Genomic DNA, 27911 nt, shown 5'->3' on the forward strand with positions numbered 1-27911 from the left:
AATACTTCACAATCATGCTTTATTCTGGTTGATTTAAAAATAAAAAATAAATCGAATAGAAGGTTAACCTGTTTTAACAGCACTCACACAAGCAGTACATTGTCCTCTTCTCCAGACTAGATGTGTTCCACTTTCTTCACCATAGGTAATGAAACTATACTTTTTCTTTACATTTCTGTCACTTCATCTTAATTAAATATAATTTATTGGTTTTAACTTCAAACAAAAACATCATTGATTGTCAACACAAATTCTAGCTTAGCACCAGTACAATAAAACTGTACTTTTGCTTGTTAAAATACTGTTTGCAATAAGAAAAAAAAAAAAAAAATCTCAAGAAGGATCCTGAATTGTACATTTGAAATGAAGCACCAACCATACAAAGCAATTTTTCATAAATTGTTTGTCAGATACACAAGAGGTCAAATATATTAATGACTATTAAATTAAGCACAAACAACAGTGTAAATAAAACACACGCCACATAGCACGTTGGAGTCCGTCCGTAACCCCATGAGGGGGGATGAGCAAGGTGCAGTAAAAGGATACCTATCCTATCCCTCCTGTTAGTCAGTCTTATGCAGCAAAGTGAAGGGTTGCAGTCAGAACAGAGGAGCAGAGGACGCTGGTCTCCCCACAGATCCTATGTGGCACTTCTACTCTCACTCCCATCATCTGGTAAGCAGGAGGAGTGAAGAAAACTACAGCGACACCTTTCCATCTGTTGAGATCTGTAAACAAGTATTAATTCTCAAGTTCAACTAAATCAATCCATGATCTGAGGTTAAGAAGCCTACAGGTAGGCCGCGGGTTAACACACCTAAGATGCTTGGTGAAATCATGTGCACTGCAAAATGAAAGACAAAAGAAAAGTAACACAAACTGAATGGCCATCTACTTAGCAACTTGAGAGTACTGTGTGGTTGAATGATGAAATGGATCACTGTGGTTCTATGGTTCTGTTAGCTGGGCAGATTATGTGTCTGTGTGTGTGTCCGTGGTCTCTGGGTCTCCCATGTTAATCTGGCCTTGGGGCCTTCCTGCTACTGTTAGCTGGCCTGGCCTGGCTGTAAACCTTTTAGCTGCACGCAAGAGTTCACCCAAATAAAAGCCTTGGATTATCTCCCACCCCAAAATATTATCTTTCCCTCAGGAGCAAACAAACTGAACAAAACCACAAAAATAAAACCCTAAACATAATCCATCCCTAGCCACACGGATACATTACAACCAAATGTGATCGCCCTGGTGGCAAGATATACATATAGTACCATATACATATAGAATCATAAAAAATATGTTACCAGAATATTTATTGGGTCCTGAAAAATACCTACAGATTGGAACCTGAAAGCTGCTCTCCAGCACCGAGCACCCACACCCATCCTCAAGGTGGTGCCGCTTTGACCCCCATTTCTCCTCAATGTGGCGGTCCCAGGTCATTAGTGAGGTGTGTTCTTCCCAGTGGCGTAGACCAGTGGAGGCTGCTGAGGGGAGGACGGCTCATAATAATGGTCGGAACGGAGCAAAGGAAATGGCATTAAACATGGAAACCATGTGTTTGATGTATTTGATACCATTCCACAAATTCCACTCCAGCCTTTACCACAAGTCCGTCCTCCCCAATTAAGGTGCCACCAGCCTCCTGTGGCGTAGACATTGTTTCATTTCACCATACCACAACCACCATTACAACAGCTGGAGCCTCCCGACATTGTTTATTTTAATCTGCTGCTCGCGGGAGGTTAGGGTGAGACTCTGGGGACGTGTAGGGGAACAGTTTGGATGTGTGAGGGGCTGAGAGAGAGCAGAGGGGTGGGGGCTACCGACTGCAGGGCGTGGCTGTATCCGTCCTGTCCCCTTCCTCCTCCCCCTCGTCCTCCTGTAGGATGTGAATGGAGGAACCCAGCAGTCCCTGGAGCTCCGGGACACAGCGGACCAGCTCCACCGGCCCCTCTCCCTCTTCCTCTCCCTGAGGCTGTGCAGAGGCTGTGCTCACATGGCTGACAGACACCTGCCTACACAGCTCCGTCCGCGCCAGGCTCACCACCTCCAAGTGCGGGTACCGCGCCCGGAATATCCGGGAGGACATCTTCAGCCGCTTCAGGACGTCCGTCAACAGGAACCAATTGCAAAAGCTGTCAGGGACAAATGCAGGGTTGGTTTTAGAACTAGCTGAGCCTATCCAACAAGCTGATTCCAACAAGCTGATGGCTGAAGAGCGGTTTGAAGGATTTCAAAAGGTGCTTCTGGGTTTCAAATAGTAAGGAACAAAAAGCACTAGAATATGGGTGGAAAAGCTGGGACTATGTGTGTGAATGATTGTGTTGACAGGTGATTTTCTGCTCTGGTGTTGACTCACCCCTGGGTTAATGACACTTGGACATGGTAACAGGGTAAGAGGGGCTCCGAGGAGAATTCAAACATGAGACAGTCCCTATCAGAGTCTCCCTCCATCCTCCCCTCGTCCTCCTCCCGCTGAGAGAGCAGGAAGTCCCAGCATGCCTCCTGGCCATTCTCTGAAAAAACATGTAGTGATGTGAGCTCAGGACTGCCGGGAAAACTTGATTCACCTTTGTTCTAAGGACTATAAGCCTCGTTTCACCATGGGCTTAAGGCTCCCCCTAGTGGACTGTCCGGTTCATAACACCCACACTACGCATTCTAATCATGGCATATACAAGTCATAACACGGATAAGAGTGGATACATGGCAGTGGATGCAGAGGTCAATGGTTAGGAAAAGAAACCAATCAAACGAAGGTTTCTTACCAAACACAGAGCTGCTGTAGAAGTCCCATGGCAGACTGGGGTCCTGGTCACGTCTCCCCTCCAGGTCTGTGAAGTATTCTGAAACAAAGCAGATCCAGGGTCAGATTGAAACTCCACCAAGCACTCCTCTGTGATGTTCAGAAAATGACAGACTGTGATGTGTGTCACAGGGGTCAAAGGTGAAGGAGATGACAGGTTAGAGTACCTTTGAGGAAGGTCTTCATGCTGGGGCTCTGGGCCAGTTTGACCGCCGTCTGTCCAGAGTAGGTAGCCAGGGTGGGGTCTGCTCCGTGGTTCAGCAGCATCCACACCTCAGGCAGGTTATCACTGGCTACTGCGTCATGGATGGGCCTGACAAAATACAATAACACGTGTTACTTTTCTCGTTTCATCAACATACATTTCAACTGCATTACAACGGATCTCATATAAGCCAAGCGTGAATGCTCTATTTTATGCAACAGATATAGTCTAGAATGAAAGTCCTTTATTGCAGGCATAACCCTTCAGCTCAGGAGTGTATGGCAAACAATATGCTCTCCAAGTCTGAGCCCTCATTAAGTGTTCAGAAGTCATTAGACGCCCACCGTGTTCCGTCCTGGGCGCTGCAGTTGACGTCGGCCCCATGTTTCAGCAGCACCTGGACGATGTGGCTCCAGCCTCGAGAGCACGCCTCGTGGAGAGCCGTGTAACCTGCGTTGTCACGCCGATTGACCTCCCGCACGTCTTTTTCCAGACAGTAGAGCACCACGTCCTGCAGGAGGGACGGACACACAGCAAGGGTTTAACACCACAAGAAATAATACAAGAAATAATACAAGAAATATATGAATAACACTTGCACTTGTCTTATAAGACACTGTATTTGCTGTAGCAAAAATAAATAAATGATGTCTATATACAGTTGAAATCGGAAGTGTACATACACTTAGGTTGGAGTCATTAAAACTCGTTTTTCAACCACACCACATATTTCTTGTTAACATACTATAGTTTTGGCAAGTCGGTTAGGACATCTACTTTGTGCATGACAAGTAATTGTTTACAGACAGATTATTTCACTTATAATTCACTTTATCAGAATTCCAGTGGGTCAGAAGTTTACATACACTAAGTTGACTGTGCCTTTAAACAGCTTGGAAAATTCCAGAAAATGATGTCATGGCTTTAGAAGTTTCTGATGGGCTAATTGACATCATTTGAGTCAATTGGAGGTGTACCTGTGGATGTACTTCAAGGCCTACCTTCAAACTCAGTGCCTCTTTGCTGAACATCATGGGAAAATCTAAAGAAATCAGCCAAGACCTCAGAAAAATAATTGTAGACCTCCACAAGTCTGGTTCATCCTTGGGAGCAATTTCCAAATGCCTGAAGGTACCACGTTCATCTGTACAAACAATAGTACGCAAGTATAAACACCATGGGACCACGCAGCCGTCATACCACTCATGAAGGAGACGCGTTCTGTCTCCTAGAGATGAACGTACTTTGGTGCGAAAAGTGCAAATCAATCCCAGAACAACAGCAAAGGACCTTGTGAAGATGCTGATGGAAACAGATACAAAAGTATTCATATCCACAGTAAAACGAGTCCTATATCGACATAACCTGAAAGGCTGCTCAGCAAGGAAGAAGCCACTGCTCCAAAACCGCCATAAAAAAGACAGACTACGGTTTGCAACTGCACATGGGGAAAAATATTGTACTTTTTGGAGAAATGTCCTCTGGTCTGATGAAACAAAAATAGAACTGTTTGGCCATAATGACCATCGTTATGTTTGGAGGAAAAAGGTGGTGGCTTGCAAGTCGAAGAACACCATCCCATCAGTGAAGCACGGGGGTGGCAGCATCATGCTGTGGGGGTGCTTTGCTGCAGGAGTGACTGGTGCACTTCACAAAATAGATGGCATCATGAGGAAGGAAAATTATGTGGATATGTTGAAGCAACATCTCAAGACATCAGTCAGGAAGTTAAAGCTTGGTCGCAAATGGGTCTTCCAAATGGACAATGACCCCAAGCATACTTCCAAAGTTGTGGCAAAATGGCTTAAGGACAATAAAGTCAAGGTATTGGAGTGGCCATCACAAAGCCCTGACCTCACACCTATACAAAATGTGTGGGCAGAACTGAAAAAGCGTGTGCGAGCAAGGAGGCCTACAAACCTGACTCAGTTACACCAGCTCTGTCAGGAGGAATGGGCCAAAATTCACCCAACTTATTGTGGGAAGCTTGTGGAAGGCTACCTGAAACGTTTGACCCAAGTTAAACAATTTAAAGGCAATGCTACCAAATACTAGTTGAGTGTATGTAAACTTCTGACCCACTGGGAATGTGATGAAAGAAATAAAAGCTGAAATAAATCATTCTCTCTACTATTATTCTGACATTTCACATCCTTAAAATAAAGTGGTGATCCAAACTGACCTAAGACATGGTATTTTTACTAGGATTAAATGTCAGCAATTGTGAAAAACTGAGTTTAAATGTATTTGGCTAAGGTGTATGTAAACTTCCAACTTCAACTGTATGTTCAAATACACTACATGGCCAACAGTATGTGGACACCTGCTCGTCGAACATCTCATTCCAAAATCATAGGCAGTAAAATGGAGTTGGTCCCCCCTTTACTGCTAGAACAGCTTCAACTCTTCTGGGAAGGCTTTCCACTAGATGTTGGAACATTGCTGCGGGGACTTGCTTCCATTCAGCCACAAGATCATTAGTGAGGTCGGGAACTGATGTTGGGCAATTAGGCCTGGCTCGCAGTCGGCGTTACAATTCATCCCAAAGGTGTTCGATGGGGTCGAGGTCAGGTCTCAGTGCAGGCCAGTCAAGTTTTTCCACACCGATCTCGACAAACCATTTCTGTATGGACCTCGCTTTGTGCACGGGGGCATTGTCATGCTGAAACAGGAAAGGGCCTTCCCCAAACTGTTGCCACAAGGTTGGATGCACAGAATCGTCTAAAATGTCATTGTATGCTGTAGCGTTAAGATTTCCCTTCACTGGAATTAAGGGGCCTAGCCCGAACCATGAAAAACAGCCCCATACCATTGTTCCTCCTCCACCAAACTTTACAGTTGGCACTATGCATTGGGGCAGGTAGCGTTCTACTGGCATCCGCCAAACCCAGATTAGTCCGTCGGACTGCCAGAATGTGAAGCATGATTTATCACGCCAGAGATAAACTAGCTATCTTAAGATGAATACACTAACTAACTGTAAGTCGCTCTAGATAAGAGCGTCTGCTAAATGATTAAAATGTAAATGTAATGTCAATTCATGTCTGATAAACTGAAACATCGTTGGGTTAGGGTCTGGTATGGGGTATGGGGCCCACCACACAGGAGTAATGATAGGGGGAAAAGCGCTGAGCATGAATGCAGGCAGGTGATTGGGTGGAGCAGTAGAGCAGTACCTGGTAGCCCAATCGGGCGGCTCTTTGTAGCAGAGTCTCCCCGGCGTTCTTGTTGACAATGAGCCGGCGAACCTCTGGAGGAACAGGTCTGCTAGGGGGAGACTCTGGTGCCCCTCCCCTCCCTGAGGTCCCCTTCTTACTGGCAGGAGGGGAGGACGAGCACTTAGGGGTGGCCTGGAGGCCTGCTGGTTTCTTAGCGTTGGGGCTGTCGTCATCCGTTGCCACAGAGGCAGGGCGCTTGCCCAAGCTGCAACGTTTGGTCTTGAGCTGCTTAAAGAATACACATTTTGCAGGGTAATGAGAAAGTCATGTGTGACGGAGAGTCACAGCATGGACGAACGGCCTCACACTCTGTGATGGAGGAAATCAGCTGCCAGAGCACAAATAAAATGAAATAAGTTGTAGTAGTGATTTAAGCCACAAGGGGGCACCATGAGCCAAGCATTTAGGCTCATCACGGCACACTGTATCTCACAACAAGGATCTGTTTGACAGGAAACACAAAGTCCAGATCTATGGCCTCTGCGATGGATGCTGCTGAACTTCCTACCTTCTTGGGCTCATCTGTGTCACTCAAGTGCTTGCTCTTGAACTTTCTCTTCCCAGAGGGTTTGTCGCTGGGCTCTGGGGAGGCCTCTCTCTCCGGGCGCCTCACCGACCCTGAGCGGGTGAAAGAGGGCCTCCTGGGACCAGGCTCTGGGCTGGCGCCACGGCAGGTCAGAGTGGCACTGAGGCGTGGGTACATGCCAGTTGTCAAATCTACAGAAACACAGCAAATATTTACTCAATGGTTCTAAGCAGTGTATTGGGTGTTATTTAAACATGTTGTGTACTGACAGGCTCATAGGAAGCTACAAGACAAGAAAACAATGAGACTAGAACCAAAGCCCCATCGCAGTAAACATGCCTTCCATCTCTCCTAAAGTGTGCCATCCAAAATAAACAGTGGGTTAACAGCACTTTAAGGATATATGGATGTTTTCACATAATAAGCTGCAAATAGTGGGAAGCTACTGCATACGAAACCAGTTACACTGTATACAGTTCTATTCAGTCATTCAACTCGTACCAACTTTGCCTTGTGTAAGGCCCACTGTGATAATAACCACATCCAGACAAACCTGCAGCTGCTTCTATTTGTTCAATTTCCAGCTGAACAGTACCTGATCCAGATTGAGTGCCCTGCCTGGTGGTGACAGATCTCTCCTCCCCCTCTCCGTCTCCATCCCTGTCCTTCCCCGTGATGTACTCCCCATTCTGGTATTTCCTGTTCCGGCAACGGGACCGTTTCTTGTGTTTGGGGGAGTCTCCATCAGTGTTGGGGGCGGATCTGGCCTTGCCCTGGGCAGCCTTCTCAGGCAGGGGGTTGGTGCGCGGTCTGCCCCTGGGCCGGCGGGCAGGCTGGAGAGGAGGGTATGTACGGGGGGGAGGGAGAGTTGGGGGAGGTGGAGGAGAGGGAGTAGCGAAGCCCCAGTCGTCCAGCCAAGCCTCATCACCCCTCCGTCGGCCCCTCCTCAGCCTGGGGGTAGAGCTCTCTGAGGATGAGGGCTCCTTATTGGGTCTTCCAGGGCTGCTGAAGGAGATTGGGGTCTCAGAGCACTGGGGACTGGGGAGAGGACTGCTCCCGCTACCTGTGAAACCTACGTCAAAACAACGTAGACAGAGGAATCATAATAAAGGATTTCTGATTAGATCTTTGGCTGACGTAATATGTGAAGTTCTATTCTAGACTATCAGAAGAGACAGCCTACCTGGTTTGTTGTGAGCAGTCTGCTTGTTATCAGTGGGGCTGCTCTTCTCCCTGCGAGTGTTCTCCCCCTCCTCCCTGTGTGGGGATGGTTCAGCCAGCGACAGACTGTGCTCCAGTACAGGTGCACCTGGTTTCTTCTGTTGCAACACACAAGGGACAGAGTGAGAGCACTAAATAGGCCATTCAGGCAATTGATCGTAAAGCTTTGATGGTGATGGAGAGCATACGGAGAAACAACCGGACTGTATAAGCACTGAATTGCCTTTTTATTTCAATCAGTATACTTGAATCATAATACAGACAGGTACAGTGCCTTGCAAAAGTATTCATCCCCCTTGGCGTTTTTCCTATTTTGTTGCATTACAACCTGTAATTTAAATGGATTTTTATTTGGATTTCATGTAATGGACATGCACAAAATAGTCCAAATTGGTGAAGTGAAATGAAAAAAATAACTTGTTTCAAAAAATTCAAAAAATAAATAATGGAAAAGTGGTGTGTGCATATGTATTCACCCCCTTTGCTATGAAGGCCATAAATAAGATCTGGTGCAACCAGATTACCTCCAGAAGTCACATAATTAGTTAAATAAAGTCCACCTGTGTGCAATCTAAGTGTCACATGATCTCAGTATATATACACCTGTTCTGAAAGGCCCCAGAGTCTGCAACACCACTAAGCAAGGGGTACCACCAAGCAAGCTGCACCATGAAGACCAAGGAGCTCTCCAAACAGGTCGGGACAAAGTTGTGGAGAAGTACAGATCAGGGTTGGGTTATAAAAAAATATCAGAAACTTTGAACATCCCACGGAGCACCATTAAATCCATTATTAAAAAATTGAAAGAATATGGCACCACAACAAACCTGGACCAGGCAAGGAGGGCATTAATCAGAGGCAACAAAGAGACCAAAGATAACCCTGAAGGAGCTGCAAAGCTCCACAGCGGAGATTGGAGTATCTGTCCATAGGACCACTTTAAGCCGTACGCTCCACAGAGCTGGGCTTTACGGAAGAGTGGCCAGAAAAAGCCATTGCTTTAAGAAAAAATAAGCAAACACGTTAGGTGTTCGCCAAAAGGCATGTGGGAGACTACCCAAACCTATGGAAGAAGGTACTCCGTTCAGATGAGACTAAAATTGAGCCTTTTGGCCATCAAGGAAACACTATATCTGGCGCAAACCCAACACCTCTCATCACCCCGAGAACACCTTCCCCACAGTGAAGCATGGTGATGGCAGCATCATGCAGTGGGGATATTTTTCATCGGCAGGGACTGGGAAACTGGTCAGAATTGAAGGAATGATGGATGGCGCTAAATACAGGGAAATTCTTGAGGGAAACCTGCTTCAGTCTTCCAGAGATTTGAGAGGTTCACCTTCCAGCAGGACAATGACCCTTAGCATACTGCTAAAGCAACACTCGAGTGGTTTAAGGGGAAACATTTAAATGTCTTGGACATGCTGTACACCAGCGGAACCCAAAATCACAGTGGCTACATTTTACATTTTAGTCATTTGCAGACGCTCTCATCCAGAGCGACTTACAGTTAGTGAGTGCATACATTTTCATACTGGCCCCCCGTGGGAAACGAACCCACAACCCTGGCGTTGCAAGCGCCATGCTCTACCAACTGAGTTACAGGGGCTAGATGTACCAAGCTTATAGAGACATACCCCAAGAGACTTGCAGCTGTAATTGCTGCAAAAGGTGGGGGGGGGGTGAATAGTTATGCACGCTCAAGTTTTCTGTTTTTTTGTCTTATTTCTTGTTTGTTTCACACAAAAAAATATTTTGCATCTTCAAAGTGGTAGGCATATTGTGTAAATCAAATGATACAAACCCCCCCAAAAATCCATTTTAATTCTAGGTTGTAAGGAAACAAAATAGGAAAAATTCCAAGGGGGGTGAATACTTTCGCAAGCCACTGTAAGTTGATGGGTGGTTGATATTTCACATATTTTTTCAATTCTGCTTCATAATAAATGTGGACAAGAGAGTCAAGTGTGTGAATGTAATATGTTTCTTCCTTTGTTCAACCAACAAAAGAGAATAATGTCATTGTACAACACATAATCAAAACAACTCATCTAAATGGAATTGTAAATATTACAAAAGCAGAATAACAACGTACCTTTTTGGGACGTGGTTCTTTCTTAACTGGAGTGGTCTCCTGGCCTGGCTTTTTCTTCACTGGCACCACAGCCTTCTTTGAATGGTCCGGTGATGCCTTCTCCTTTGTTGGCTTCCTTGGACTAGGGGGCTTCTTCTGTTTGGTGAAGGCAGCTTTAGCTTTGGTGGGGGACTCCTCTTTAGTTCCATTCGTCTTCTTCTCCACCTCGACTACCCCTGCACACTGGCCAGTGAGGATGGATAGGGCAATCCCCTCCAATTTAGCACGGGGAGCAGGACCAGCAGGAGCCTTACTCTCCTCCTTCACCATTCCTCCCTCCAACTCCTGGGCTAATTTGCTGTCCATCCTGTTTCTGTTAGCTGAACCACTACTTCCAAAGACCTGTATCTCTTTGCCACCTGCATGCTCCCCCAGTTTAACATGTTTCTCAGAGCTCTTTTCTCTGGACTCAGAGACACCTGTTTTCTCAAGTTTGTTCATAACTTGTGTGGAATCCCCTTGAGAGGAAAGTGTCTCTTTGTTCTCCACAGATCTGATAGGTGGACATCCAAAGGAAGCAGTCTGACGGAACAATGTGTCCTGGCCCACTGTGTGGGTGCTCACCACAGGCTTTCTGGATGCCACAGGCGATAGATGGCAGTATCCCTCACCAGTCAATGCAGTGGTCTCTAGAGCTTTCTGCTTCACTATGGACTCAAGGTTGGACAGGGGGGACATTCTGGAAGGGCTTTGACATTTGGAACCTTCTGAACTTGTGGCCCCCTTGACCTTGTGAGTCCCTTGACTTACCTTTCTTTGAACAGAAGCACCTTGGTAAGGAAGAAGTGGTGGTTGCTGCCATAATGGCTTGACGACAGTGAGGGAGTATGGGATTGCTGCTTTGACACTTGCAGATTTCTGATGAGAGTGTGAGTTGGTAGAGCCGGGCAGAGCTGTGGAGAAAGCCCCCTTAAAGGGACAGCTTTGTGTTACAGCTGGGCTGGTACTGTTAGGGTGCTTGATACCATGAACGTGCTGGTTCCCCTTCGTCATGAACAATGCCTTCTTTCCCCTTGAGGCCAGGTGTTCCCCTTGGTCAATGATAGAGATAGTCTCCTGTCTAGCAAAAGTCTGGAACTCGTCCTCAAAGGACCCCTTCCCATCTTTGCTACGTAGGGTGGAAGCAAGTATGGGGCTGGCCACACCTACATAGGTTCCTGGGAGGTTATTAATGGGGCCTTGAGAGGAACCTTTGACCCAGGATGAGTTGGGTTCCAAACCCTGGTGATTTAGGGGCCTGCTGCTCTGCTTTTGATAAGCCCCATTTCTGTGAGTGTCGGGTAGGATCGGGTATGGCACGGCAGAGCCATACGTTGTAGTATGGGGCCTCTTTGGATGGAGGGCAACTTTCTGACATGCCTCGTTATGGAGATGCTCTGTGGTGGCAACCATGTTTGGAGGGTCTTTGACTGCTTTTGGTCGCTTCGACTTGGCGGACAGGTCAAGGGGCACATCCCTTGCTTCAGTCGGGCAAGCAACCGCACGGTCCTCAGCAGCAGATGGAGCCTTCAGTTTTGGAAAGCCTACGGATGTCTTGTCTGCACTGCGGTGCGGAGGGCCTTTCTCCACATGGTTCAGCAGCCTGCCCTGAGTGGTGATGCTGGCCAGTGAAGGGCCACAGCAGATGGCAGCGGTGGGAGACAACGTGAAGCGGGTTGGTGGGGCAGAGGCTAATGCTGGGTGCTGTATTGGGAGAGTGATAGTGGGAGAGGCCACCACTGAGGCGATGGAGGATTTATGCTCTCCTCCAGCTTTGGAGCTCTTGCTACTGGACGTCGAGTTACATTTGAGTTTGGGTGTTGCAGTGGGTGTTTTCTTTTCAGGTGCTGGACTTCGACCCACTGAGAAGTGATATGGATAGGTCCGCAGCAGTGGTGCCATGCCAGCAGCTGCGCTTTGTGGTTGACTCCCCTTCTGAAACTGGCTGGCTGTGGCTTCTCGCAATGCTGCGATCTGACCCAATGCGGGTGGAAGAGTGATTTTGCAGAGTGGAGATGAAAAGTTAGTGGAGGGAAGAAAAGCAACAGGCTGGCCTGGTTTAAATAGTGTTGAGCACTGAAACCCAGCTGGAAGACCAATCACTGGCTGGGTCTGAGTATGTGGTTTTTTATTGGACGTCACAATGCTGTGACTTGGGTTAACTGGGTCACCAGGGCTGTTCTTTGTACCACACGGCCACTGATGTGTGGGAACGACCCCAGCACCATCAGCCTTGGGTTTAGGGACCTCTGACCTCTTGTCTGCTCTCTTGTCAGAGCTAATGAGGGGAGGGCCTGATGTTGGAGCATTGTTGTGTTCTTGCGGAGGATGGACCACTGGGCAATGGTTGAAGTTGCTAGGGTCTGAACAGACGTTGACCGGCGTTTTACAGTCTGTTGCTGTGGTGGTCTTGTTTGGCTGACTGAGGGGCACATCTCCTCTGAGCTCCTGGGGCAGCGTCTGAGGGGGATTCCCTACCATGCTCGCAGACGCTTTAATCGGAGCACCGATCTCTCGGGTCACCGTGCCTCCATCCCCTACATTCATTGGAGTTGGATCCACCTAGATAACAAGAAAGGTACATAAAGCCCATGTTCACTGCTCATGCAAATATATCTCAGGTAAAGCACCATAGCATCATCTGTGAAGCTTACAGTTCACTCAGTCAGTGTTCAGGCACAACAATTACCTGCATAGGCTTTTCTTTAACACAACATTTCTTAGGTGTAGTTGACCTCAGGTCTGCAGCAAGGGGGTCTTCCTCTGTATAGGATGATATGCTGTTGAATGAACAGATATGACATACTGTAGTATGATCTGTGATGAGCTTATTTTCATTAACATAAAACAAAGCTGTAACTGCATTTTTTTTTTTTTTTATAGGTCAAACATTCTGGAAAAGAGACAATTGCACAGATATTGCATTTCTTTTTCATCATGGTGCCATTGGCTCAATACACCCGAAACTGGTCAAATGGCTCATTATTTTTAGCTCATGAGTCTTGTCATAGAAGAGGTTAGCAAAATATTACGAAACCGATTAGCCAGCCTACTGCTAACGCTACTATATATTCATATAGATTTATGTTAAGTTGGCACATTTGGGCTAAACATCATTGTTTAACGATTTTGTTATTTTTATTGAGAAAGTGCTAGATTGTTTTCTGTGTGTAAAGGCTCGCACACACATCGCACCAAATATGGATCTAGCGTTGGTCTGCCGGTCATTCCGCGCACTGTGTTTTAGGGACCACCCCATGTAGACGTCTGACTGCCGACACTGACCACACTCGATTCGCAAATTACGTTCAGAGGTGCTAAGAACTCTCGGCCAGCAAACACTAGTGGTGTGTCTAAGTCCTAAGAGAAGCTTGATGACGAGAGATGTCACACTGTCCTCAGTGAAACAATCCAGGAAGGCTTGGTTGTTGAAGTAAAAATATATGTTATATATTATTTTACATTTTATTTGGTATGTTAATCTTATCAAGAAAAATCCAATATTGGTACAAGGCATATTTGCCAATAACTTTCACTTACTCTACATTTATATTTTAGCTATGAGTAGGCCTATTTGCATGGACATAAAGATCCTAACATTGGAGTTGATGCTTTGCCCTCTTAACTAGGGCCGGGATGAAACCAGCATCACGAAACTCGTTCGTATCGAGGCAAGGAAACAAAACACGAAGCGGATTTCACTTATTTAGGAGGAACAGCCCTAATGTTGGAAACAAACATCATTATGTTGTCATCCAGAGTGTCACATGTATTTATTTTCCAAGCTATAGCACACAATATTTTACATACAGCAGTTATTTTTTGCCATGGAAAAAATATTGCGATACTGGTATCGTCTCAGCCCTACTCTTAACCAAGGGAAATTGGCACATATTGCTTTAAAGATGGAAACCATATTTTATTACCTCTCTCACAGTTCTCCTTAGTGTTGCACGGATGGACTCGGTCAGTGCTGACCAAGCCATGCACACTGCAGCACAGTGGACTGTCTGAGACCACAGAGAGAAGTAGAAACATGGGAAGCAGGTGGGGGTAACATTCTGAAATCCCTATACCAAACTCATTCATGTGGTCTCAACCCTCAACCCATTTCCAGCTCATTTAAGAAATCAATCCGAGGGTCAAGGAGAAGAGAACCTGAGGAATGACGCCATATAATGTAATTCAAATTCTTAACTACAGATACTCTGTTATCAAGAATGAACAATTGGTACAGCTCAAAGCACTGGGGAGTAAAGAAGACTCCAAATGCAAGTCTAGCTTCTGTTTCCCTGCCTTGACCATGATACCCAAATTCCAAAGTAAAGAGAGCAGTTAACAGTGACATCTCAGCAGATAGGCCAGGAGACTGTAACCAGGGCCGTAGATACATATGAGGACGCCAAGGTCCGGACCTCTGTCCGTACCTCTGTCACCCCCCCTATGGGACTCCCAATCACGGCCGGTTGTGATACAGCCTGGAATCGAACCAGGGGGTCTGTAGTGACGCCTCAAGCACTGAGATGCAGTGCCTTAGACCGCTGCGCCACTCGGGAGGTGTTTTCTTTCTTTTTTTAAAAACTATTTTCTATATTGTAGAATAATAGTGAAGACGTTAAAACTATCAAAGAATCATGTAGTAACCAATATATTTTATATTTGAGATTCTTCAAATAGCCACCCGTTGCCTTGATGACAGCTTTGCACACTCTTGGCATTCTCTCAACCAGCTTCACCTTGAATGCTTTTCCAACAGTCTTGAAGGAGTTCCCACATATGCTGAGCACTTGTTGGCTGCTTTTCCATCCCTCTGCCGTCCGACTCATCCCAAACCATCTCAACTGGGTTGAGGTGGGGGATTGTGGAGGCCAGGTCACCTGATGCAGCACTCCATCACTCTCCTTATTGGTAAAATAGCCCTTACACAGCCTGGAGGTGTGTTGGGTCATTGTCCTGTTGAAAAACAAATGATAGTCCCACTAAGCCCAAACCAGATGGGATGGCGTATCGCTGCAGAATGCTGTGGTAGCCATGCTGGTTAAGTGTGCCTTGAATTCTAAATAAATCACAGACCGTGTCACCAGCAAAGTACCCCCCACACCATAACACCTCCTCCTCCATGCTTTACGGTGGGAACTACACATGCGAAGATAATCCGTTCACCCACACTGCGTCTCACAAAGACACGGCGGTTGGAACCAAAAATCTCCAATTTGGACTCCAGACCAAAGGACACATTTCCACCGGTCTAATGTCCATTGCTAGTGTTTCTTGGCCCAAGCAGGTCTCTTCTTCTTATTGGTGTCCTTTAGTAGTGGTTTCTTTGCAGCAATTCGACCATAAAGGGCTGATTCACAGAGTCCCCTCTGAACAGTTGATGTTGAGATGTGTCTGTGACTTGAAGTCTGTGAAGCATTTCTTTGGGCTGCAATTTATGAGGCTGGTAACTCTAATGAACTTACCCTCTGCAGCAGAGGTAACTCTGGGTCTTCCATTCCTGTGGCAGTCCTCATGAGAGCCAGTTTCATCATAGCGCTTGATGGTTATTGCAACTGCACTTCAAGAAACTTTCAAAGTTCTTGAAATTTTCCGGATTGACTGACCTTCATGTCTTAAAGTAATGATGGACTGTCGTTTCTCTTTGCTTATTTGAGCTGTTGTTGCCATAATATGGACTTGGTCTTTTACCAAATAGGGCTATCTTCTGTATATCCCCCCCCCTACCTTGTCACAATACAACTAATAGGCTCAAACGCATTAAGGAAAGAAATTCCACAAATTAACTTTTAAGAAGGCACACCTGTTAATTGAAATGCATTCCAGGTGACTACCTCATGAAGCTGGGTGAGAGAATGCCAAGAGTGTGCAAAGCTGTCATCAAGGCAAAGGGTTGCTATTTGAAGAATCTCAAATATAAAATATATTTTGATTTGTTTAACACTTTTTTGGTTACTACATGATACCATATGTGTTATTTCATAGTTTTGATGTCTTCACTATTATTCCAAAAAAGATTTTGTAAAAATAAAGAAAAACCCTTGAAAGAGTAGCTCTGTCCAAACTTTTGACTGGTAATGTATATACATTGAACAAAAATATAAAAGCAACAACAAGATTTTTCTGAGTTACAGTTCATATAAGGAAATCAGTCAATTGAAATAAATTCATTAGGCCCTAATCTATGGATTTCACATGAATGGGAATACAGATATGCATCTGTTGGTCAAAGATATATTTTTAAAAATAGGGGCGTGGATCAGAAAAACAGTCAGTATCTGGTATAATGGTGGGATCACCATTTGCATCATGAAGCGTGACACATCTCCATTGCATAGAGTTGATCAGGCTGTTGATTGTGGCCTGTGGAATGTTGTCCCACTCCTCTTCAATGGCTGTGCAAAGTTGCTGGATATTGTTGGGAACTGGAATACGCTGTCGTACATGTCGATCCAGAGCATCCCAAACATTCTCAATGGATCACATGTCTGGTGAGTATGTAGGCCATGGAAGAACTGGGACATTTTCAGCTTCCAGGAATTCAGCTTCCATTTTCAGCTTCCAAATCCTTGCGACATCATGACACATCTCCTTCGCATAGAGTTGATCAGGCTGTTGATTGTGGCCTGTGGAATGTTGTCCCACTCCTCTTCAATGGCTGTGCAAAGTTTGGTGAGTATGCAGGCCATGGAAGAACTGGGACATTTTCAGCTTCCAGGAATTGTGTACAGATCGTTGTGACATGGGGCCGTGCATTATCATGCTGAAACATGAGGTGATGGCAGCGGATGAATGGCACGACAATGGGCCTCAGGATCTCGTCACGGTATCTCTGTGCATTCAAATTGTCATCAATCAAATGTAATTGTGTTCGTTGTCCGTAGCTTATGCCTGCCTGTACCATAACCCCACTGCCACCATGGGGCACTCTTTTCACAACGTTGACATTAGCAAACTGCTCACCCACACGACGCCATACATGTGGTCTGCGGTTGTGAGGCCGGTTGCACTGCCAAATTCTCTAAAACGACACTGGCTTATGGTAGAGAAATGAACATTCAATTCTCTGGCAACAGCTCTGGTGGACATTCCTGCAGTCAGCATGCCAATTGCACGCTCCCTCAACTTGAGACATCTGTGGCATTGTGTTGTGTGACAAAACTGCACCTTTTAGAGTGGCCTTTTATTGTCCCCAGCACAAGGTGCACCTTTGTAATGATCATACTGTTTAATCAGCTTCTTGATATGCCGCACCTGGCACGTGGATGGATTATCTTGGCAAGAGAGAAATGCTCACTAACAGGGATATAAACAAATTTGTGCAGAACATTTTAGAGAAATAAGCTTTTTTGCGTGTATGGAAAATTTCTGGGATGTTATATTTCAGCTCATGAAGCATGGGACCAACACTTTACATGTTGCGTTTATATTTTTGTTCAGTTTATATACACTGAGTCTACAAAACATTAAGGACACCTGTCCTTTCCATGACATAGACTGACCAGGTGAAAACTATGATCCTTATTGAGGTCACTTGTTATTAAATCCACTTCAAATCAGTGTAGATGAAGGGAAGGGGACAGGCTAATGAATGATTTTCAAGCCTAGACAATTGAGACATGGATTGTGTATGTGTGCCATTTAGAGGGTGAATGGGCAAGACACACAATTTAAGTGCCTTTTATCGGGTATGGTAGTAGTTGCCAGGCAAACCAGTTTGAATGTGTAAAGAACTGCAACGCTGCTGGGTTTTTCACGCTCAACAGTTTCCTGTGCGTATCAAGAATGGTCCACCACCCAAAGGACATCCAGCCAACTTGACACAACTGTGGGAAGCATTGGAGTCAACATGGACAACCATCCCTGTGGAAAGCTTTTGACAACTTGTAGAGTCCAATGCCCCAACGAATTGAGGCTGTTCTGAGGGCAAAAGGTGGGGTGCAACTCAATATTAGGAAGGTGTTCTTAATGTTTTGTACACTCAGTGTATATTTTGTACACAATAAAGAAAATCAGTTTCAGGTCATGTCGTGGAAATATTTGACTACATACATCTGGATTATAGAATGTCAATCATGTTTACTATATTTTACTTTTGACATTTCCCAACATTTTGCCTTAATGATACATAATTTATTACTATAGTCATCATCTAAATATTACTCCCAGCGTCGATCAAAGCTCATAACGCTTATATTATTGATCTGACTGAGTTTTAATTGTGCCTGCCTCTTCGCGAACGAGTGGAATCATGAAAAGTGGTTTGTTTGTTATGTTCGCCTGCGTCCCCAGAATTTGCCTTTTATTTTTTATTTTTAATGTACCTCCTTTTTCTCCCCAATTTCGTGATTACTATCTTGTCTCATTGCTGCAACTCCCCAACGGGCTCGGGAGAGGTGAAGGTCGAGTCATGCGTCCTCCGAAACACCCGCTCCACCCACTCGCTTAACCCGGAAGCTAACTGCACCAATGTGTCAGAGGAAACACTGTTCAACTGACAACCGAAGTAAGCCTGCAGGCACCCGACCCGCCACAAGGAGTCACCAGAGCGCGATGAGACAAATAAAGCCCCCCGGCCAAACCCTCCCCTAACCCGGACGACGCTGGGCCATTTGTGCGCCGCCCTATGGGACTCCTGGTCACGGCCGGTAATGACACAGCCTGGGATCGAACCCCAGGCTGTAGTGACGCCGCAACACTGCGATGCAGTGCCTTAGACCGCTGTGCAACTCGGGAGGCACTGGATTTGCCTTTTTAACAACACATTCACCTCTCTCTCAAACGGCTAACTCCGCCCTCTCGCGGCACAGGCCCGAGGGCCTGAGACGTGAAACGACCTACCCCAGCTCGGAGTCAGCTCAAGTAGGCCACTAAAGACGCTGCTGACAGTGTGTTTGCGAGATGCCGGACAAAAGGCAATTTTAAAACCATTCCGCGTCTCCTGCCGTCTCTGCAGACATCCCCCAAACAAACAAAAACCGACTCTCTGAGAATGAGTACACAACTGGTAAATAGTCGCTTATAGATATGTCAGTGAGTCAGGTGGCTAGCTGCCAGCAGAGACTTTAATTACAGTAATGTTGAAGGGCTCTGGCTAGTATTACTTAGCTTCTTACTTCATCCTTCTAGCTGGCTAACGTTAAACGGAGCTTACCTCAGCAGGAGCAACAAGTAGGCTACTAAGTTATAATAACTTTGCTTTACAGAGAGTAGGATACTGAGACAGACAGTGCTGTGACGCTCAGTGGTAAGGCTGAGGCAGGCTGCAATGCATGCAGGAGGAAGCAGAGGAGACAGAGAGAGAGAGAGGAAGCAAGCAAAGGCAGAAGTTAGTACAGTGGTTCCCAAACTTGTGGTCTGGGCCTCCTGTGGCATCCCCTGAGAACATCTGTACTAATCTTATCAAACAAGTTAGGAACTTAAAAAAGAAGAAGATATGTTTCAATATGAACATCCCCAGATGGACTATCTTCCCAATATGCCGACATTAAAATGCTATCAAAATTCAAACAACACAGTGTAATACGTTTCCACTTGTTAAATCCACTTCAATCAGTGTAGATGAAGGGCAGGAGACAGGTTAAAGAAGGATTTTTAAGCCTTGAGACAATTGAGACATGGATTGTGCATGTGTGCCATTCAGAGGGTGAATGGGCAAGACACATGATTTAAGTGCCTTTGAACAGGGTATGGTAGCAGGTGCCAGGCACACCAGTTTGAATGCGTCAAGAACTGCAACGCTACTGGGTTTTTCACACTCAACAGTTAACCGTGTATACCAAGAATGGTCCACCACCTAAAGGACATCCAGCCAACTTGACACAACTGTGGGAACTATTGGAGTCCATCCCGGTGGAATGCTTTCGACACCTTGTAGAGTCCATGCCCCAACGAATTGAGGCTATTCTGAGGGGGGTGCAACTCAATACTAGGAAGGTGTTCTTAATGTTTTGTACACTCAGTGTATATTTTGTACACAATAAAGAAAATCGATTACGGGTCAACATCTAAATATTGCTCCCAGCGTTGCTCAAAGCTCAGAACACTTATATTATTGATCTGACTGACTTTTAATTGCGCCTGCCTCTTTGTGAAGGAGTGGAATCATGAACAGAGTTTTTTTTTCTCGTTATGTTTGCAATTATGCAAATTAGCAAAACAATTTTACCACTACATAATTGATATTAATACTGAATCGTAAGTAATATTCTAACAATTAATGTGAATGTGATAATATGATAATCTGTGTGCTCCATTGATGTCTGTTTGTGCGGAGCTTGTTTAGGTATACAAATGTGAATGCGAAGTGATTTGAGAAAAAAAAGATATCTATGTAGAGAGTTAATGATTTTCTGCAATTCATCATTACAACTGACTGAACAGTTGCTGATGCTACTTGTCAAACCCCCCCCCCCATTCCGGACCTCCCTAAAACTGAAACCCTGGTTGTAAGTATCATATGCATGCACAATCATATGAATCTTGCATTATTCCTAAATAATGGCACCTTAATGAATATATTTGTCAGAAAGCAACATTTCAAACGCTTTCAGGCATCCTGTCAACACACCCTGCGAGGAAAGGTGAGCGCAGCCACCCCACCCGACAATAAATGAGACGACTACAAATGGGTCCGGTTATAACTATCCACCAGCAAATATCAGAGCAATGCACCGGGGGGTTAAGATCATTGTAGTTGCCGAAACATACCCGTACCGTAAAACGTGAGTGACAGCCCAGGTAGGCTCCGTCTCTCCGCTGAAATCGGCAAACATGGGTTGAATATAGTTTCAAGCATATAACTGAATATAAGAGGTTTCTGCATTCATTATCGCATAACCTTATGTTGCTACTTGCTAATACAGCTAGTTTGTCTTTGTGCTACAGTTAAATCGTCTCCTCTGCTGAGTAGCCAATTGGAATGCTATGGATGTATTTGAGAAACATATATTTTGTTTTTCTCATGCTGGCAAAACAAAGTCACACCTGTCCCAACTATAATGAGGTGGCTATCCCATAGAGTCAATCGGCTACGTCTAAAAGATAAATAAAATAATCTCCCTCAGACTCCAGACTACTTGCTCCCGGTCAATTGACTGCGCAGCCTTCATGCACAAAAGAGACGCATCCGAGTGTCAAATCTATGCTTTTGATGATGAACAAAATATAGTCGTTTTATTCCACCAGTTCAACTAATCGAAAAATTGGTTAAATCTCTATAAAAACAACGTATTCATGCTAAAACTCCGGGCATCCCACTCGCCCAAATAGCTGGAGAGCAGTCGTATCATAATAGGAAAGGACGACACTATTGCCTCTCAGGTGATCAGTCAAAACAGACTACACATGATCAAAATGGAACCAAATTTATCCTTGATTTTTAAAGCGAGAATGATGCGATAGCAACCAGTACAATAGGCTACAAAGCATGCATTTCCAATATCTAGAACGAAACGACTGACACGAGAATTTATTTTGCCTTATCAAATACTTACATCGTTCATCCGCACTTGCACGATACCCTACATGCACAATGTGGACAACTACCGTCACATAATGTTGCCAACATCAATCGATAGCCAAATATCACGGAACAAACATTCCAAACTCCAATGACCATATTATTTAATCAATCCATAGATCACGAGGTAAAGTGTCCATGACGTCTTTTACTGATAAATAACATTATTGAAGAAACGAGGTAATGATATAATGTTGGACTGTATTGAATAGACTGAAATTGACCGCATGAGGGATACATTGCACTTTAGCAGACTGTTTCCTTTGCTCATTTTCTGATTAAAAGTATTTCAGAACTAACAGAGGGTAGGGCAACAATCTACACAGAACTTGTAGTTGGCTACTGTAACGTGCACCGTACATAATAAGGAAATCAAAATGTAACTCAGGTTCAAAATACCACGAAAAAATGTCAGATCCCTGCGCAGCAAAGTCTCCGCGAAGCCAGTATTTGTCTGCATTACACAGTGCTATGCATGTTTAGACAGGCTACTGTATTTATCTCCGGCCGTGCGACACAAAATGTTGATTTGACTGTCTTTCATCGGCCCTTATCGAACCGCTTCTGTGTTCAAAGACATGCATGAGTCCGACCCGAACCGAGTCGTCTCGTCCCTGATACGGAATAATTCGACGGGTACTTAGCAAGCAAGATAACGATGTCAAATGGCACAAACAATTACAAACCCGTTCGTCCAGGGTGTAAATGAACAGTATATATCACAGCTCCAGCGAGAATCAAGTCTTTCGTTCTTGTCGGTTGCTGTTCACTAATCTCGACGGTTTTCGGTTCTTAAAGTCCGGGGGGGTTTCGTCAAGACAGTCCGTACTGTATCTCGGTATACGGTCTGATGGGAGAGAAGGTGGACTGATAGTCTGGGATTTGTAGTGTTTGGCTACCCACGCGCAAACGATACAAATCCTGTGGTGGGAGGAGTAATGACTGCAAGTACCAGCATGCAACGCAGTACTCCAGCCGCTCAAGGGGAAAGGGGGATCGCAGCGGTGCGCTAAACTGAAAAAGCTTACCGAAGTAACAAAGTGAAAATGGACATTTTCATCATAAAGACACCGATTTATATTGAATGAATGCACGAATAACAATAATTAATAATCCAATGAATTGAAGTACCCCTGCGGATGGTTGCATTATGGACTAAAGCGGTCCAACAAAAGAAGTGAGCGAGGTATTGGTTCAAAGGAATTAACACGAGGGGCCCGAGATCCTGTCGGGTGTGTGAAGGGGAAATACTCAAATTTCACGGTGTATTTATGTTATGGAGTCCCCATCATTATCATAACAACTTACTGTAGGCTTTATGGATTTGATGTATGGTCTAGGAATATAGCCTTGTTGTAGGCGGCAGAAATCTATTTGGACAGACTTTCATATAAAGCAAAAAACATTACATTTTAACGACAAGAATTAAGATTAATACGACCACATTATATTATCACCCCTCCAGGCCCAGTTGTACACGCCCTGCTTACACTACTTAACAATGCACATTGCCCCTCACTGCCTCTCCCCTGGTCTCTCCTTTGACAACCAGGCCTCCAACCAACTTGTACTTCAAACACCCTAACACTGACCTCCATCACTTCCCTGAATACAATCCCCTTTCTCGCCTATTCCAGGCATCCACCTTAAATTTCAATCCCCTCCCCAATCATAATCCTAAATGACTGATATCCAGAAATGCACAATTTCCACACCCCACATCTGTCTCCCCTCCCCTATATCACTTGATTCTGTTTCCTGTATGTTTATTTACCTGGTCTCTCTCCCATTAACCTTTACATTGACCTTTGCTCTCCTCCCAACTCCTCCACTTCTTTAATGCCATTGTCCCTTCCTTCTCAAACTCATTCATACAGTCACAGCCTGTTGACCCATCTTTCATGGTTATTCATTTCTTCATCACTGTGTGGATAGTTTTATCCGTTAGACTAACATTCTGAGATTAAAATCAATATCTGAGGATGAATGGTTTCAAATGAATTCACACTGTGCTTTATGACTGAAATAGGGAAAATTCCAAATATACACTGAGTGTACAAAACATTAGCAACACCTGCTCTTTCCATAACATAGACTGACCAGGTGAATCCAGGTGAAAGCTATGATCCCTTATTGATGTCACCTGTTAAATCTACTTCAATCAGTGTAGATGAAGGGGAGGAGACAGGTTAAATAAGGATTTTTAACGTTGAGACAATTGAGACATGGATTGTGTATGTGTGCCATTCAAAGGGTGAATGGGCAAGACAAAATATTTAGGTGCCTTTGAACGGGGCATGGTAATAGGTGCCAGGCGCACAGGTTTGAGTGTGTCAAGAACTGCAACACTACTGGGATTTTCACACTCAACAGTTTTCTGTGTGTATCAAGAATGGTCCACCACCCAAAGGACATCCAGCCAACTTGTCACAACTGTGGGAAGCATTGGAGTCAACATTGGCCAGCATCCCTGTGGAATGCTTTAGACACCTTGTAGATTCCATGCCCCGACGAATTGAGGCTGTTCTGAGGAAGGTGTTCTTAATGTTTTGTATGCTCAGTGTATATGGCAAACTCTATCACTCAAGATTACTCAAATAAGACAAGGGTAATTTCATTTAGAGGTGCATTACATTTTATAATTTCAGTCTCTGATCAGTATTTCATCATTTGAAACACATGACAACCTGACCCGTCATATCATGCTATAGGCTATTTTTTTCTGTTGGTCTCACTGATTTCTAGACAACCATGGACATCGATTTCTAGATTGTAGGCCATGCAAGACAGTGTCATTCTAGAAATAGACTACAGAAGCTGAGATGAATCACTGTTTTTGAAAAATCTGCATAATGTGTTGAGCAATTCTACCTTTATCTCATATAATATTAAATAATATTGGCACCATTTCCCGCATGAAGGCCTTTTTATTGAGTGATTATCACGATGACCAATATATTTGCAATCAATAAGACTGTTAGACATGCTTGATGTTTTAGAAGTGTGTCAGCCAAGTTCTGTTAGTTCAGAGATTATTATTTCAACATTTAAAGTGACCTACATGTTTTTATGACAAAATATTATGCTAATAATCACTCCACTCATATAAGCCATTACAGGTGGTAATTAACAATTAACAACACATATATCAAGTCAACTAAACGTTTTTGAGCATTGATTAATTGTTTTCATAGAGTTGTAAATAATGTTGAGGTAAAATAGGTGTGAATGATCAAGGTTAGAGGATCAGCTGCCTTTACACCAATATAACACTGATTACAAGTTTCAACGAGTGTCAGGTTATCTGGATACATCTTACAGTTAACTTGAACAGGCACCTGTCCTAAAAAATACATTTGAATGTTTGGAGACTCAGGCGATATAAAGAGGCTGAGAACCTATAAGTTATATTACCTTGCAAGGTCAAAACGGTTAGAGACAGGTCTCGAAGCCTGGGTTGTTTTGATTAATGCAGAATAAACATAATAGCCTACCCCAAAACATTCTGCAGGCCACGCGCTCTTACAGTTGGCATCTAGAGAAAAGCCTTTGGCACATGGTTTATAACAATTTCGGCTATTTAGAATCAGGCCGGCGCGGGACTCTTACCTGCATCATAGCCTATGCAGGTAAAAACGAAGTAACCATGGAATACAATATCACCGACTTGTGAATGACAGACATTTATATATATACATTCCGTTATAGCAAATGTCTAAATGTCAGGTAGTCTAAATGATGATAGAAGTAAAAATGTATGTTGGTCGTTTAACAATGACCTATTTCTTCACTGTCTCCCGGCTGCAGCCGTTGCAGCACAGTGATGCACCCCCATCGGACGGACACACGTTCGTCTTTCAACTATTTCGCAGGCTTCATCTAGGTGAAGATATCTTTCGGTGTGTAGGATAATTTACCCATTGCCCAACACCGTTCACTCGCGAACAGCAGGGAGTGCTGCATGTCGGCGGACAGCCTAATATTGACATATAGCCAAATATCAAAATAGGACAAATATACGCATCACACCGCCCATGCTACAGAATAACACGCCTGATTTTGAATGTGCCTTCCTATAAGCGGAACCAGGTTGTTGGCAGACTTCACATTGCATTGCGTCGGAGAGGGGGTTACCCAGAGACCTCAACGACAGAGCGAAAGCAATCCCGGTAGTGACCGGCTGCTCCGGGCTCCTCCAGTTATCGACTAGTTTTAGTCACTGCCACTACCACCGGACGTTCGAAGCTATAGGCTCAAACAACTTAAATATAGTGAATTACAGTACTCCAGTGTAAATCTGACTGTTGATCAAAACAATCACACTTAAAACAGCAAGTTCACAGTGAATGAAGCCGCAGTGTTTTGTTGAAGGCCTTGTGAAAATGACCGTCGTTCCCTTTCAAAACGGGGCTTAGGCTACTTTTAGTAAATTTGGTCGATTTATGGAATATTCTAATGCCTCATCCAAACAACCTAGGCCTGGGATAATGCCGCTATAGAGTAGGCCTAAGGCATGTCCTGTCACGTCTGAGTTCGCGGTTGCCATTACCTGGTATAATGTTTACGTCGATAAGGGAGTCAATCATCCAAGCCTTTACCATGGAGCCAGAGAAGAAGTTGGAGACGATGTTCTAAATTGGCAGGTTGAGGATGCCACTGAGGTGTAAACTCATGGCAGATGGACAATAATATTATAATAAAATACAGTGTGAAACTAGAATTCACGTTACATCTTTTTTGGGATGTAGTAGCCTTAGCGAAATATAATGTGGACCACTGCCTACTGAGACAGGATTTCACCCCAAGAAACATGTGACATGTTTATCCTGACACTTGAAGACGTCTTTAAATTACCAAGTGCACACCTTGAATACCTTTAGACAGGTTTGTTATGGCCTGTACATGGATTTACAAACTTTACTGTACACAATTATTGACAGCAAAGTTTGGGAGAGTTGACTGTTGCCCTCCATGGCGTAGTGCAATGCCCCCCTTAATGCCCCCTGCTCGCCAGTACGCCTTTGTTATTAATCGCATGGTATCGCACCGCCTTACCTTGCGCTCCAAACTGCCCTCGCAAAGCTTGCAAATAGAGCCTTTCACACCGCGACAAGTGATTGCTTGAGACTTGGTGACTTCTGTTAGGGGTCAGGAATATTCATTTTTGGTAGAATAATTCCAGAGTGAAATTTTGACTTCCCTCATCGCCCGTTTTCCAGAACGCAGCAGCTGGAGATGAAAATCGCGCACCCTGGGTCCTAGCGCCGACAGAGGCCTAGAGGTGCATAACAGGTGGTGACCGTATTCGAGCCTTTGATTATATAATTGTAAATTCAAAACATGGACATCTTTGGAATCATTCCTTCCTAATAATGAATAGGTCTACCACAACAGCCGAACTCTGGTGACCAACGTGGTGTTTTGGCCGCATGCTTCCAAGTGTGTTTTTCTGAACCATCATTAGATAGCTGACAGAGTGGTAGTCAAATTACAAATTTGACAATCATATTTGTAATATGATGTCATATCATATTACTATTATAATATTTGGCTACTGGATATTTCTTCCTGAAAATGATATGTATATAAGGAAAGTTACTCAATAATTTTATAACAATAAAATAATTGTGGCACTAATTTGGGATTTTCTTCTGCAATTAAATGCATAACACATGAACATCATGATAATGACGTCAAATATTTTTGGTGTAAAAGCATAGGCCTATTTCCTTATCATTAGGGATTGTACTGGAGTTTGTGCATGGCTTTATACTGGTACTCCTGGTTAAATAAAGGTGAAAAAAAAAAAAATATATATATATATATATACAGTGAGGGAAAAAAGCATTTGATCCCCTGCTGATTTTGTACGTTTGCCCACTGACAAAGACATGATCAGTCTATCATTTTAATGGTAGGTTTATTTGAACAGTGAGAGACAGAATAACAAGAAAAAAATCCAGAAAAACGCATGTCAAAAATGTTATAAATTGATTTGCATTTTAATGAGGGAAATAAGTATTTGACCCCTCTGCAAAACATGAGTAGTACTTGGTGGCAAAACCCTTGTTGGCAATCACAGAGGTCAGACGTTTCTTGTAGTTGGCCACCAGGTTTGCACACATCTCAGGAGGGATTTTGTTCCACTCCTCTTTGCAGATCTTCTCCAAGTCATTAAGGTTTCGAGGCTGACGTTTGGCAACTTGAACCTTCAGCTCCCTCCACAGATTTTCTATGGGATTAAGGTCTGGAGACTGGCTAGGCCACTCCAGGACCTTAATGTGCTTCTTCTTGAGCCACT

At 44.3% G+C, this 27911-nt stretch overlaps 1 protein-coding gene across 1 annotated transcript; it reads right to left on the bottom strand.

Annotated features, from left to right (window-relative positions):
* On the bottom strand, positions 1 to 26800 carry LOC311105296 (BCL-6 corepressor-like protein 1). The gene is made up of 12 exons (XM_084147388.1): positions 26666 to 26800; positions 12782 to 12872; positions 10075 to 12654; positions 7942 to 8077; positions 7354 to 7830; positions 6741 to 6949; positions 6191 to 6460; positions 3359 to 3525; positions 2977 to 3122; positions 2772 to 2849; positions 2363 to 2519; positions 1 to 2138 (listed from the first exon to the last, which is right to left on the bottom strand). Exons 2-12 carry the CDS (start codon positions 12785 to 12787, stop codon positions 1823 to 1825), a joined length of 4542 nt encoding a protein of 1513 aa, XP_084003514.1. The 5' UTR covers positions 12788 to 12872; positions 26666 to 26800; the 3' UTR covers positions 1 to 1822.
* Positions 26801 to 27911: the final 1111 nt, after the last annotated feature.

The sequence above is a fragment of the Coregonus lavaretus genome (assembly GCF_964263955.1).
Source record: "Coregonus lavaretus genome assembly, chromosome: 29".
NCBI lineage: Eukaryota > Metazoa > Chordata > Actinopteri > Salmoniformes > Salmonidae > Coregonus > Coregonus lavaretus.